Source organism: Oncorhynchus mykiss, chromosome 24 (assembly GCF_013265735.2).
Source record: "Oncorhynchus mykiss isolate Arlee chromosome 24, USDA_OmykA_1.1, whole genome shotgun sequence".
Lineage (NCBI taxonomy): Eukaryota > Metazoa > Chordata > Actinopteri > Salmoniformes > Salmonidae > Oncorhynchus > Oncorhynchus mykiss.
In genome coordinates, this window is record NC_048588.1 from 27,439,609 (window position 1) to 27,453,481 (window position 13,873).

The 13,873-nt window shown below is 46.1% G+C and overlaps 1 protein-coding gene across 3 annotated transcripts in view; it reads left to right on the forward strand.

The window, feature by feature from the left end:
- Nucleotides 1-13,873, forward strand: part of LOC110503383 (ephrin type-A receptor 4) — a 78,404-nt gene that overhangs the window by 20,427 nt on the left and 44,104 nt on the right. For all 3 annotated transcript variants that reach the window (XM_036961268.1, XM_036961267.1, XM_036961266.1), the window contains exon 4: nt 8,666-8,821. In XM_036961268.1, the coding sequence (XP_036817163.1) occupies nt 8,666-8,821 (156 nt within the window). The remainder of the gene's footprint in view (nt 1-8,665; nt 8,822-13,873) is intronic.

The following is a 13,873-nucleotide window of genomic DNA, read 5'->3' on the forward strand; positions in this document are numbered from 1 at the left end:
AATGTTTGTGCTTCTAGCTCAGACAGTGAAGTAATATCTAACTAAATGCTTGTGTTTCTAGCTCAGACAGTGCAGTAATATCTAACTAAATGCTTGTGCTTCTAGCTCAGACAGTGCAGTAATATCTAACTAAATGCTTGTGTTTCTGGCTCAGACAGTGCAGTAATATCTAACTAAATGCTTGTGTTTCTAGCTCCGACAGTGCAGTAATATCTAACTAAATGCTTGTGCTTCTAGCTCAGACAGTGCAGTAATATCTAACTAAATGCTTGTGCTTCTAGCTCCGACAGTGCAGTAATATCTAACTAAATGCTTGTGCTTCTATCTCCGACAGTGCAGTAATATCTAACTAAATGCTTGTGCTTCTAGCTCAGACAGTGCAGTAATATCTAACTAAATGCTTGTGCTTCTAGCTCCGACAGTGCAGTAATATCTAACTAAATGCTTGTGCTTCTATCTCCGACAGTGCAGTAATATCTAACTAAATGCTTGTGCTTCTAGCTCAGACAGTGCAGTAATATCTAACTAAATGCTTGTGCTTCTAGCTCCGACAGTGCAGTAATATCTAACTAAATGCTTGTGCTTCTAGCTCCGACAGTGCAGTAATATCTAACTAAATGCTTGTGCTTCTAGCTCCGACAGTACAGTAATATCTAACAAGTAATATCTAACAAATTAACATAAACCCAATACAACATAAACCCAATACAACTTAAACCCAATACAACATAAACCCAATACAACAAACCCAATACACACAAATCTGAGTAGGAATGAGTTAAGACTATATATATACCCATGGAAGAGCGATGTTAGAGCAGAACAGACTAAGATACAGTAGAATAGTATAGAATGCAGTATATACTGTACATATGAGATGAGTAATGCCAGATATGTAAACATTATTAAAGTGACTAGTGTTCCATTCCTTAAAGTGGCCAGTGATTCCTAGTCTATGCCTATAGGCAGCAGCTTCTAATGTGCTAGTGGTGGCTGTTTAACAGTCTGGTGGCCTTGAGATAGAAGCTGTTTTTCAGTCTCTCGGTCCCCGCTTTGATGCACCTGTACTGACTTCGCCTTCTGGATGATAACAGGGTGAACAGGCAGTGGTTCGGGTGGTTGATGGCCTTGATTATCTTTTTGGCCTTCCTGTGACATTGGGTGCTGTAGGTGTCCTGGAGGGTAGGTAGTTTGCCCCCGGTGATGCGTTGGGCAGATCGCACTACCCTCTGGAGAGCCTTGCGGTTGCGGACGGTGCAGTTGCCGTACCAGGTGGTGATGCAGCCCGACAGGATGCTTTCAATTGTGCATCTGTAAAAGTTTGTCAGGGTTTTAGGTGACAAGCCACATTTCTTTAGCCTCCTGAGGTTGAAGAGGCTCTGTTGCGCCTTCTTCACCACGCTCTCTGTGTGTGTGTGTGTAATGACTGAATTATGTACGTAGGTGATTTATAACGTGCTTGAGGAAATACTGACCTTTGTTTACCTTATTTATAGAGACTGTTTCCATATTGCTTCCCTTTCCTCTTCTCCTATTCTTATAGCCGTGTGTGCGTTGTTTGTTCCCCTTTCACATCCTCCCTTTGCCTGTCCCAATCTTGTTGACTCTACAGTACAGGATAGCGACCACATCAGCCAATTGTTGATCTGTGTGTGGTGGGAAGTCCCTTAGCACAACAACACTAGCATATCCCCCACCACACGGTTAACCCCCCCTATAATTGAATAAAAATCCAACTCAGGAAAGCATGTCAGATACTCCCCTCCTACCCTCTCACCACCACCTTTCCCCCTTCAGGACTCTGTGGAATTGTAGCATAGACATTTTATTTGATTTTTGAACATGCATTTGACCTTTATTTAACTAGGCAAGTCAGTTAAGAACAAATTCTCATTTTTAATGACGGCCTAGGAACAGTAACCACTTAGTTTACCTACTGCACCACTGTCCCCTGCTAGAATAATCCCTCAAAGCCTGCTGTGTGTTTTTGTGCACGTAAGATTTTGAAACAGAGTGTATGTGCAGTATAAATGTGTATGAGAGACTTTGTGTGTGTTTGAGTGTACATGCAGTTGTGTATAGAACATATGCAAGAGTGTGTGTTGGTATGAGTGTGTGTGTTGGTGTGTATGTGTGTGTAGGCATTGTTATTCATTATCCACCTGCCGTGTGAATCCTGGGTCACAAAAGGTCTGTAGCGTTCTGGCGCTAACCCGGCCTGGGTGGTGCCACCCGCAGAACCTGGCATGGGCACAAGAGTGGAATCTGAGCACCCCTCCACCTAATAGGGCCAAGTCAAGAAATGTTTCACCACACACAAAGGTGGATCTGTTTAAACTACCTGCCACTCTGTCTCTTTCCCGTCTCTCTGTTTCTCTCCCTCTGTCTTTCTTTGTCTCTCTCTGTCTCTGTCTTGCCCACTATCTCTTTCTTTCTCTTTGTCTCAATCTCTCTCTGTTTTTTTTTCCTCTCTCGCTCTCGCTCTCTCGCTCTCCATCCCAGAAGTCCCCCTCCACACCCTTTGTCCATTCTTGAAGGGTGGACTTTTCCTCTCAGTGTAATACAGTCGATTTCGCTGATATAGCCATTGTGCTAAAAGGCTCCTGGAGACTGTGGTCCAACACAGAGAGAACAGGGTGGAGTGGTGGAGAGGTGGGAAGTGGGGCCTACGTGACATAAAGAATACAGAGACCTGGGCCTGCAGGAGGTTTGAAAACAATATTTCAATATTAAAGTCATGCAATCCAAATAATAACAATAGTAGGTACCACGATGCAACCCGTTAAGCAAAATGGATGAGAACAGTCATTACCTTTTAAAAATGATCTGTCCTATGTTCTTAAATAGTTAAACTTGGAGTTTGATAGTGGTCTAAAATCATAAATGTTGTTAATTTATGCAAAAACAAAAATGATGCAAACAATTTCTCTATTCTTCATTTGTACCTCAGGTTTTCCCTCTGTTGTGTTGGCCTCAGGTTTTGGCTTGGCGTGTGTTCATAGTTGTGTCAGATAAAGCCATTTTAATTAGAGCAGCTTCTTGGGTGATGGATTGCTTCTGTTGGAAATACATTTATATATCATCTGGCTCTGACAGACAGACCCAGACAGACCTCTGGCAACCAAGGGGAACTGGTCTGGCATCAGCTTTATATATTAGCCATGTTCGCTCTCCTATCAACTGTTATCATTTTTGGTTAAAATTGGACCTTAATTAGGGCTACTATGGACATCACCCCAGATATGAGCATTTAGTGCTTCTACTACGACTCCTTTTCCCACCATACAGGTTAAGGTTAAGATGCGTGTCTGTCATCAATCATTGTGATAGGTTTCGGTGGCCGTGTGTCTCTCATCCATCACACTGATAGGTTTCGGTGGCCGTGTAGCTGCGTGTCACCTTCAGAGCCAGGGGTAATTAATAACCCCACAGACTGAGTTAACAACTTAACCTGTTCCACGATCCTGCTGTTTTAATGACAGTTGCTAGCGGTTAGCGCCTAGTTAGCCCCAGCTAATAGCCAGAGGCTCAGGTTTTTGGATTTGTATGTATTTTTTGAATTTTTCACTTTTTCTCTCTCTGTGAGTTTGTGTGTGTGCGTGGGAAGGGGTAGTGAGTCCATTACTTAGAAACCTGTTTTATTCCGGCTGTCTGCTAGCTGGGAGAGAGAGAACCCAAACTGTTGCTACAAACTTGGAAGCACAGAATTGTCTAGAATGTCATTGTATGCTGTAGCATTAATATTTACCTTCACTGGAACTAAGGGGCCTAGCCCAGACCATGAAAAACAACCCCAGACCGTTATTCATTATCCACCAACCTTTACAGTTGGCGCTATGAATTCGGGCAAGGACAGACAATTTTTACTGATACGCGCTTCAGCACTCGGCAGTCCCATTCTGTGAGCTTGTGTGGCCTACCACTACGCGGCTGAGCAGTTGTTGCTCCTAGACGTTTCCACTTCACAAAAACTGCATTTACAGTTGCCTGGGGCAGCTCTAGCAGGGCAGACATTTTATGAAATGACTTGTTGGGAAGGTAACTTATGACGGTGCCACATTGAAAGTCACTGAGCTCTTCAGTAAGGCCATTCTACTGTCAATGTTTGTCTATGGAGATTGCATGCGGTGTGCTCAATTTTATACACCTGTCAGCAACAGGAGTGGCTGAAATAGCAAAATCCACTCATTTGAAGAGGTGTCCACATACTTTTGTATATATAGTGTAGTTTGAAAATAACATGCTGGCTCTTTAAGGTAGAGGAAAGAAGGAGATTCTCTCTTTGCCCTCAGGTTTGAAAACAGATCGCTTTGTTGTGAAAGAAAAGGCTTTGTGAGGACGCCTCAGTCCCCTTCAGAAGAACACTCACTGTCTGTTAGGACTGAGACAAGAGCCACTGAATTTCAGAACCAAAAGAAAACAAAGCATTTGGAAGAAAGGGGGAAACGATATAGTTTGAACTTGATTATTTTTCGGTATAAAGGAAGCAATTGTTCTGTCTGGGAAAGCCCAGTTTATGTGTGTTTAGCGTGTTGCATTCTTGGGTTTGGGCTGGCTATTCATGGGGTTCTTTCGTTCTTTCTATCATGCCTTATGTCTCGAGTGTATAGGAAGCTTTGTTGTGTGGCCTGGTGTGTGGGTATCTGCCATGGTTTGCGTGCGGGTCAGTTGATGAAGTTTTAGTAGCTGGATGTGTGGGCTAGTGTATTTCAGTAGGCTACTGTGGAGGATATTGTGGGCTATTTGAAGACTAATGTGCAGGTAGTTGTCATTGTGTGGAGGACATTGTTGAGTTTTTAGTCGGTGGATGTGTAGGTAGTTAGTTGTCATTGTATCGCCAGCTTTTGTGTGGTTTTTGCAGATGGGCGCGTCGGCCGTTTTGTTTTGAACAGATGTTTTCCACTTTCCCATCGTCTCACACGGTGAGCCCAATTCACCAACACAATCCCCACCACCCCGACAAAATGACTCGTTAACTCTGAGAAGCCCCCTCTCCTTATCCCACACCCCCACATGTGCTTCAGCTTACAGACAACACAGAGAGAGGAGAGAGGGGTGAGGAAGGGTGACAAAGAAAAGACTAAAGCAATACAGGAGGGTTGAATGAGTGAAAGAAGCGAGAGGGATGAAGGGAGGAATGCGATGTCCCAGTCGATTCCATTTTGAGCCATTCCAGAATAGAACAGTAAGTCACCAGTCCCTTTGATCTCCCAGCACCAGGATCTGGCACCTGACAAAAACCTACCGCTCTGAAAGGAGGCATGGGGAGAGAGAGAAGGAGTTGGAGGAGAGAAGGAGGGAGAGAGGAATAGGGACATGAGGAAAAGGAAATGGGGATATAGAGAAAAATACTATTACAGATGGAAGGTTGTGTGAATGCTAATGGAGAATCAGACAATATAATGAAGGCTCCTTACCTAGCCCAGCCCAGCCCATATGACTTTCTCTGAATTTCTCTGTGTGTGTGTCTGTTAATGTTTGTATTTGTCTGTTAATGTTTGTGTGCATGTTGATCATGGCCGGTCTGGGCGGTGATAAATCCATGTGGTCTTAAGGGAGATTCTTTAGTAAATCCTCAGTCGTCCAGACCACCCAGCATTGTGGTCTCTTTCTCTCTCTCTCTCTCTCTCTCTCTCTCTCTCTCTCTCGCGCGCGCTCTCTCGCTCTCTCTCTCTCTCACACACACACACACACACACACACACACACACACACACACACACACACACACACACACACACACACACACACACACACACACACACACACACACACACACACACACACACACACACAGACAGACACACAGACAGACACACAGACACACACAAAAACTCCTAATGGGAAGCAAATTCCCTTGCTTTACTAGGATTTCACCCTCTCTTCCTAGTGCCTTTTCCTATCCGCAGGGCAAGAAACCATTATAAACACTTCTCTATGTTGACATACCCTTTCAAACTATTTCCAAGATGCAAAATCCAGACCACAAATGAAGATGCCAACCGATCTCTATGTCAAAGGGGGATTTTGAGGGTTTGCAAATAATTCTGCTGAAGAATAAGGCGGGGGCTATTTGGTAGTGGAGGTCACCTCAGGGCAGATTGATTATCACAGAGTAATAAACTCCTCAGCCGTGCACAGTGTGAGCTGGATCTCTCCTCACACCACTCTCAACCTCTCTTTATCATTACACAGAGGCCATGGCTCAAAGACCCAAAAGCATGGACCTCAATTCACTTTCCCCCCAGCTTTCTGTGAGGGGTGATCAGTCTAAACCAGCTGGACTTCCCCCGTGCCTCCCCTGGTCAGCTTCCTGGTCATAGCACATTGACAAAACCCCCTCCTAAACCTGATGTTTCTCTTAAAACTCTCAAAACAGTCACAACCCCTCAACACAATACTTGTCCCTGTCGTGCCTCTGTGACGCATTTTGGCGTTAAAGATTGTCAAAATCCTGAACAGATAGAGCGATAACACAAAGCACCTTCCGTTTTAATCCTTCCCTCGGTCTTCCACTGTGAGAAGAAGACTAGAGGCTCTCCTCTCCTCTAACCCCTGCCGGCGTGAATCAAAGAGGACCTTAGCGCTGAGCGTTAGCTGGTGAAGCGGCAGGGATTGGGTCTGATGGACTGGGAGGGGATGTGGAGATAAAGACTCAGCAGGTAGCAAGCAGCAAGCTGTACTGGCCTGGGCTGTGCTGAGCTGGGCTGTACTGGGCTGGGCTGTACTGAGCTGGGCTGTGCTGTACTGGGCTGTGCTGAGCTGAGCTGGGCTGTACTGGGCTGGGCTGGGCTGAGCTGGGCTGTGCTGTACTGGGCTGGGCTGTGCTGGGCTGCGCTGGGCTGGGCTGTGCTGAGCTGGGCTGTGCTGTACTGAGCTGGGCTGTGCTGTACTGAGCTGTGCTGTGCTGAGCTGGGCTGTGCTGCGCTGGGCTGGGCTGGGCTGGGCTGTACTGTACTGAGCTGGGCTGTGCTGTACTGAGCTGGGCTGTGCTGAGCTGGGCTGTGCTGCGCTGGGCTGGGCTGTGCTGGGCTGAGCTGGGCTGTGCTGGGCTGTACTGTGCTGTACTGAGCTGGGCTGTGCTGTGCTGTACTGGGCTGGGCTGTACTGGGCTGTGCTGAGCTGGGCTGTGCTGTGCTGGGCTGTGCTGAGCTGGGCTGGGCTGTGCTGTACTGAGCTGGGCTGTGCTGTACTGAGCTGTGCTGTGCTGAGCTGGGCTGTGCTGCGCTGGGCTGGGCTGGGCTGGGCTGTGCTGGGCTGTACTGTGCTGGGCTGGGCTGTGCTGAGCTGGGCTGTGCTGTACTGAGCTGGGCTGTGCTGGGCTGTGCTGTGCTGGGCTGTGTTGGGCTGAGCTGGGCTGTGGGATACCAAAGGCTATGCTAAGCCTGTGGCTAGCTGATGTTAACGGGGGAGGGAGAGGAAGACACACAGGGAAAGGAGCCCAGTTTCATTATTGTGGCGCAGAGTAAGGGATTTCCCTCACTTTTTGGGGTTTGTGGACTTTCTTGTGTGTGGGTAGGTGTGTGTGTGTTCCTTGTGTGTGTCTGTGTGAAAAGGCATGAGTTTGAGTTAGCGTGGTGGATGCATGTGGGACTTTGAACACTACTCAAAGTGTTTGTGTGTTTTGTCTCATGAATTTATGAATATGGATTTACAAATGCCTTTTTGGGACTGATGGACTTACCCAGCCTTTTATAAAACACTCAGATAATTACACACTTTTATTCTACAGGGAAATGATTCCTCACACACACACACACACACACACACACACACACACACACACACACACACACACACACACACACACACACACACACACACACACACACACACACCCTAGGGCTCAATGCCAGGGCCCAATGCCATTTGCTGGTACTGCCGAGGACTCAGTGATTGACAGGCTATTTGGCCCAATCGGTATCCTGGCTGTCTGAACCGCACCTCTCACAGAATCCATCTTTTGTCCTCCTCTTCTGGTCCAGTGCTCTTGGGTGAAATGGAACCCTCTAGACTTCCCAGATATTATGGAAACCGGTACAGTAGAGAGGAACTCCTTGAAAGCCGAGATCTCAGATTTAGCTGTCAATCAAGAGGAAAGGGTAGCACCAACCTTCACCATAGTCAGAAAAGTGTCACCTAGGTTACAATTTGAGGCATTTGTAGTGTAGTGTAGGCCTTATGGACTGAGAACCTGGCTCAGAGGAGACACTGGGCCAAACGAGGTGACATTTGTTTGTTAATTGTGTTGGAACGCCCATGGCTTTGCGTACATTTCACATTGCAGCCCTGCCAATAAAGCATAGTTTAATTCTAGAGAGGGAGGAGGGGCGGTTCTGTGATATTTTTTGTAACTCTTGTATGGTAACTCTCTATATTATTCTGATGAAAGCCAGCCTCAGGGCATTGGTGAAATGTCTGCGTTTGAGAGGAGAGATGGGTAGAACTGGAGAAAATTAAAAGAAGATAGAAACCTCAATCAGCTTGTTGAATCACCCAACAAGAGAAGGAGAAATAGAAAGCCAGAAAGAGAGAGATAGATATGATTGACAGAGAGCAGCATTACACAGTGCGTGGTTTTACTATCTTGTAGTGTGTACTCCCTGTGAGTGTTCTATGTTCCCTGCCGATTGACTTTGTCTCTCTCGCTATCTGTGTTCTTACAGCCTGTAAGATTGGCTACTACCGTGCCCTGGCCACAGACGGTGCCTGCTCCAAGTGTCCTCTCCACAGCTACTCTGTCAGAGAGGGATCCACATCCTGTGCCTGTGACAAGGGCTTCTTCCGCTCAGAGACTGACCCTGCATCCATGCCATGCACCAGTAAGTGTACACGCAAGCACCTACGCATGCACACACACACACACACACACACACACACACACACACACACACACACACACACACACACACACACACACACACACACACACTAACACAGTGGTTGCACACACAGCTGGTGTTTAATAGTTGCATTCTGATTCCAGGTGGTACTTAGTGATCACTCAATGTGACAAAGAACTAATGAGGAAACACTGCATCCAAGATTCACTCTTCCACCAGAGAGTGAGAGCGATAGGGAAGGAGAGAGAGAGAGAGCGATAGGGAAGGAGAGAGTGATAAGGAAGGACTGATAGGGAAAGAGACTGCATCCCAGATTCACTCTTCCACCAGAGAGTGAGAGTGATAGGGATGGAGAGAGAGCAATAGGGAAGGAGAGAGAGCGATAGGGAAGGAGAGAGAGCGATAGGGAAGGAGAGAGAGATAGGGAAGGAGAGAGAGAGCGATAGGGAAGGAGAGAGAGCGATAGGGAAGGAGAGAGAGCGATAGGGAAGGAGAGAGAGATAGGGAAGGAGAGAGAGAGCGATAGGGAAGGAGAGAGAGCGATAGGGAAGGAGAGAGAGCGATAGGGAAGGAGAGAGAGATAGGGAAATAGAGAGAGAGCGATAGGGAAGGAGAGAGAGCAATAGGGAAGGAGAGAGAGATAGGGAAAGAGAGAGAGCAATAGGGAAGGAGAGAGAGTGCGATAGGGAAGGAGAGAGTGCGATAGGGAAAGAGAGAGAGAGCGATAGGGAAAGAGAGAGAGAGCGATAGGGAAAGAGAGAGAGAGAGGGATAGGGAAGGAGAGAGAGATAGGGAAAGAGAGAGAGAGCGATAGGGAAGGAGAGAGAGAGAGAGCGATAGGGAAGGCGAGAGAGAGAGCGATAGGGAAAGAGAGAGAGCGATAGGGAAGGAGAGAGAGCGATAGGGAAGGAGAGAGAGATAGGGAAGGAGAGAGAGAGCGATAGGGAAGGAGAGAGAGCGATAGGGAAGGAGAGAGAGCGATAGGGAAGGAGAGAGAGATAGGGAAGGAGAGAGAGCGATAGGGAAGGAGAGAGAGCGATAGGGAAGGAGAGAGAGATAGGGAAATAGAGAGAGAGCGATAGGGAAGGAGAGAGAGCAATAGGGAAGGAGAGAGAGATAGGGAAAGAGAGAGAGCAATAGGGAAGGAGAGAGAGTGCGATAGGGAAGGAGAGAGTGCGATAGGGAAAGAGAGAGAGAGCGATAGGGAAAGAGAGAGAGAGCGATAGGGAAAGAGAGAGAGAGAGGGATAGGGAAGGAGAGAGAGATAGGGAAAGAGAGAGAGAGCGATAGGGAAGGAGAGAGAGAGAGAGCGATAGGGAAGGCGAGAGAGAGAGCGATAGGGAAAGAGAGAGAGAGAGGGATAGGGAAGGAGAGAGAGTGCGATAGGGAAAGAGAGAGAGAGCGATAGGGAAAGAGAGAGAGTGATAGGGAAAGAGAGAGAGAATGATAGGGAAGGAGAGAGAGCGATAGGGAAGGAGAGAGAGCGATGGGGAAGGAGAGAGAGCGATAGGGAAGGAGAGAGAGAGCGATAGGGAAGGAGAGAGAGAGTGATAGGAAAGGAGAGAGAGAGTGATAGGGAAAGAGAGAGAGAGAGTGATAGGGAAAGAGAGAGAGTGATAGGGAAAGAGAGAGAGAGCGATAGGGAAAGAGAGAGAGAGAGCGATAGGGAAAGAGAGAGAGAGCGATAGGGAAGGAGAGAGAGAGATAGGGAAGGAGAGAGAGAGCGATAGGGAAGGAGAGAGAGAGAGCGATAGGGAAAGAGAGAGAGCGATAGGGAAGGAGAGAGAGAGATAGGGAAGGAGAGAGAGAGCGATAGGGAAGGAGAGAGAGCGATAGGGAAGGAGAGAGAGCGATAGGGAAGGAGAGAGAGATAGGGAAGGAGAGAGAGAGCGATAGGGAAGGAGAGAGAGCGATAGGGAAGGAGAGAGAGCGATAGGGAAGGAGAGAGAGATAGGGAAATAGAGAGAGAGCGATAGGGAAGGAGAGAGAGCAATAGGGAAGGAGAGAGAGATAGGGAAAGAGAGAGAGCGATAGGGAAGGAGAGAGAGAGATAGGGAAGGAGAGAGAGAGCGATAGGGAAGGAGAGAGAGAGCGATAGGGAAGGAGAGAGAGTGTGATAGGGAAGGAGAGAGAGAGTGATAGGGAAGGAGAGAGAGTGCGATAGGGACGGAGAGAGAGCAATAGGGAAGGAGAGAGAGAGCGATAGGGAAGGAGAGAGAGAGCAATAGGGAAGGAGAGAGAGAGTGATAGGGAAGGAGAGAGAGAGAGCGATAGGGAAGGAGAGAGAGAGCGATAGGTAAGGAGAGAGAGAGCGATGGGGAGAGAGAGCGATGGAGATAGAGTGCGAGCGATGGGGAAGGAGAGCGAGTGAAAGGGAAACAAAGAGAGAGTGATAGGTTAAGAGGGAGAGAGCGATAGGGAAAGAGAGAGAGAGCGATAGGGAAGGAGAGAGAGATTGATAGGGAAGGAGTGAGAGAGCGACATAGAGAGAGAGAGCGACAGAAAGAGAGAGAGAGTGGTCTGATTTAGTAGGGTCTGATTTAGTAGGGTCTGATTTAGTAGGGTCTTGTAGGGTCTTTAACCTACTGGCAGGGTCTGATTTAGTAGGGTCTAGTAGACTCTTTAACCTGATCTACTACTGGCAGGGTCTGATTTAGTAGGGTCTGATTTAGTAGGGTCTGATTTTGTAAGGTCTGATTTAGTAGTGTCTGATTTAGTAGGGTCTTTTAGACTCTGTAACCTGACCTACTACTGACAAGGTCTGATTTAGTAGTGTCTGATTTAGTAGGGTCTGATTTAGAGGTCGACCAATTAAGATTTTTCAACGCCGATACCGACACCGATTATTGGAGGACCATAAAAGCCGATACCGATTAATCGATCGATTTTTTATTTATTTATTTGTAACAATGATAATTACAACAATACTGAATGAACACTTATTTTAACTTAACCTGATCTACTACTGACATGGTCTGATTTAGTAGGGTCTGATTTAGGTAGGGTCTGATTTAGCAGGGTCTGATTTAGTAGTAGTTTCTAGTAGGGTCTTTAACCTACTGGCAGGGTCTGATTTAGTAGTAGTTTCTAGTAGGGTCTTTAACCTACTGGTAGGGTCTGATTTAGTAGTGTCTGATTTAGTAGGGTCTGATTTAGGTAGGGTCTGATTTAGTAGTGTCTGGTTTAGTAGTAGTTTCTAGTAGGGTCTTTAACCTACTGGCAGGGTCTGATTTAGTAGTAGTTTCTAGTAGGGTCTTTAACCTACTGGTAGGGTCTGATTTAGCAGGGTCTGATTTAGTAGTAGTTTCTAGTAGGGTCTTTAACCTACTGGTAGGGTCTGATGTAGTAGTAGTTTCTAGTAGGGTCTTTAACCTACTGGCAGGGTCTGATTTAGTAGTAGTTTCTAGTAGGGTCTTTAACCTACTGCTAGGGTCTGATTTAGTAGTGTCTGATTTAGTAGAGTCTAGTAGGGTCTTTAACCTACTGCTAGGGTCTGATTTAGTAGTGTCTGATTTAGTAGAGTCTAGTAGGGTCTTTAACCTACTGGTAGGGTCTGATTTAGTAGTAGAGTCTAGTAGGCTCTTTAACCTACTGGTAGGGTCTGATTTAGTAGTAGTTTCTAGTAGGGTCTTTAACCTACTGGCAGGGTCTGATTTAGTAGTATTTTCTAGTAGGGTCTTTAACCTACTGGTAGGGTCTGATTTAGTAGTAGTTTCTAGTAGGGTCTTTAACCTACTGGCAGGGTCTGATTTAGTAGTAGTTTCTAGTAGGGTCTTTAACCTACTGGTAGGGTCTGATTTAGCAGGGTCTGATTTAGTAGTAGTTTCTAGTAGGGTCTTTAACCTACTGGTAGGGTCTGATTTAGTAGAGTCTAGTAAGGTCTTTAACCTACTGGTAGGGTCTGATTTAGTAGTAGTTTCTAGTAGGGTCTTTAACCTACTGGTAGGGTCTGATTTAGTAGTAGTTTCTAGTAGGGTCTTTAACCTACTGGTAGGGTCTGATTTAGTAGTGTCTGATTTAGTAGTAGTTTCTAGTAGGGTCTTTAACCTACTGGCAGGGTCTGATTTAGTAGTAGTTTCTAGTAGGGTCTTTAACCTACTGGCAGGGTCTGATTTAGTAGTAGTTTCTAGTAGGGTCTTTAACCTACTGCTAGGGTCTGATTTAGTAGTAGTTTCTAGTAGGGTCTGATTTAGTAGTAGTTTCTAGTAGCGTCTTTAACCTACTGGCAGGGTCTGATTTAGTAGTAGTTTCTAGTAGGGTCTTTAACCTACTGCTAGGGTCTGATTTAGTAGTAGTTTCTAGTAGGGTCTTTAACCTACTGGCAGGGTCTGATTTAGTAGTGTCTGATTTAGTAGGGTCTGATTTAGGTAGGGTCTGATTTAGTAGTGTCTGATTTAGTAGTAGTTTCTAGTAGGGTCTTTAACCTACTGCTAGGGTCTGATTTAGTAGTAGTTTCTAGTAGGGTCTTTAACCTACTGGCAGGGTCTGATTTAGTAGTAGTTTCTAGTAGGGTCTTTAACCTACTGGTAGGGTCTGATTTAGTAGTGTCTGATTTAGTAGTAGTTTCTAGTAGGGTCTTTAACCTACTGGCAGGGTCTGATTTAGTAGTAGTTTCTAGTAGGGTCTTTAACCTACTGGCAGGGTCTGATTTAGTAGTAGTTTCTAGTAGGGTCTTTAACCTACTGCTAGGGTCTGATTTAGTAGTAGTTTCTAGTAGGGTCTGATTTAGTAGTAGTTTCTAGTAGCGTCTTTAACCTACTGGCAGGGTCTGATTTAGTAGTAGTTTCTAGTAGGGTCTTTAACCTACTGCTAGGGTCTGATTTAGTAGTAGTTTCTAGTAGGGTCTTTAACCTACTGGCAGGGTCTGATTTAGTAGTGTCTGATTTAGTAGGGTCTGATTTAGGTAGGGTCTGATTTAGTAGTGTCTGATTTAGTAGTAGTTTCTAGTAGGGTCTTTAACCTACTGCTAGGGTCTGATTTAGTAGTAGTTTCTAGTAGGGTCTTTAACCTACTGGCAGGGTCTGATTTAGT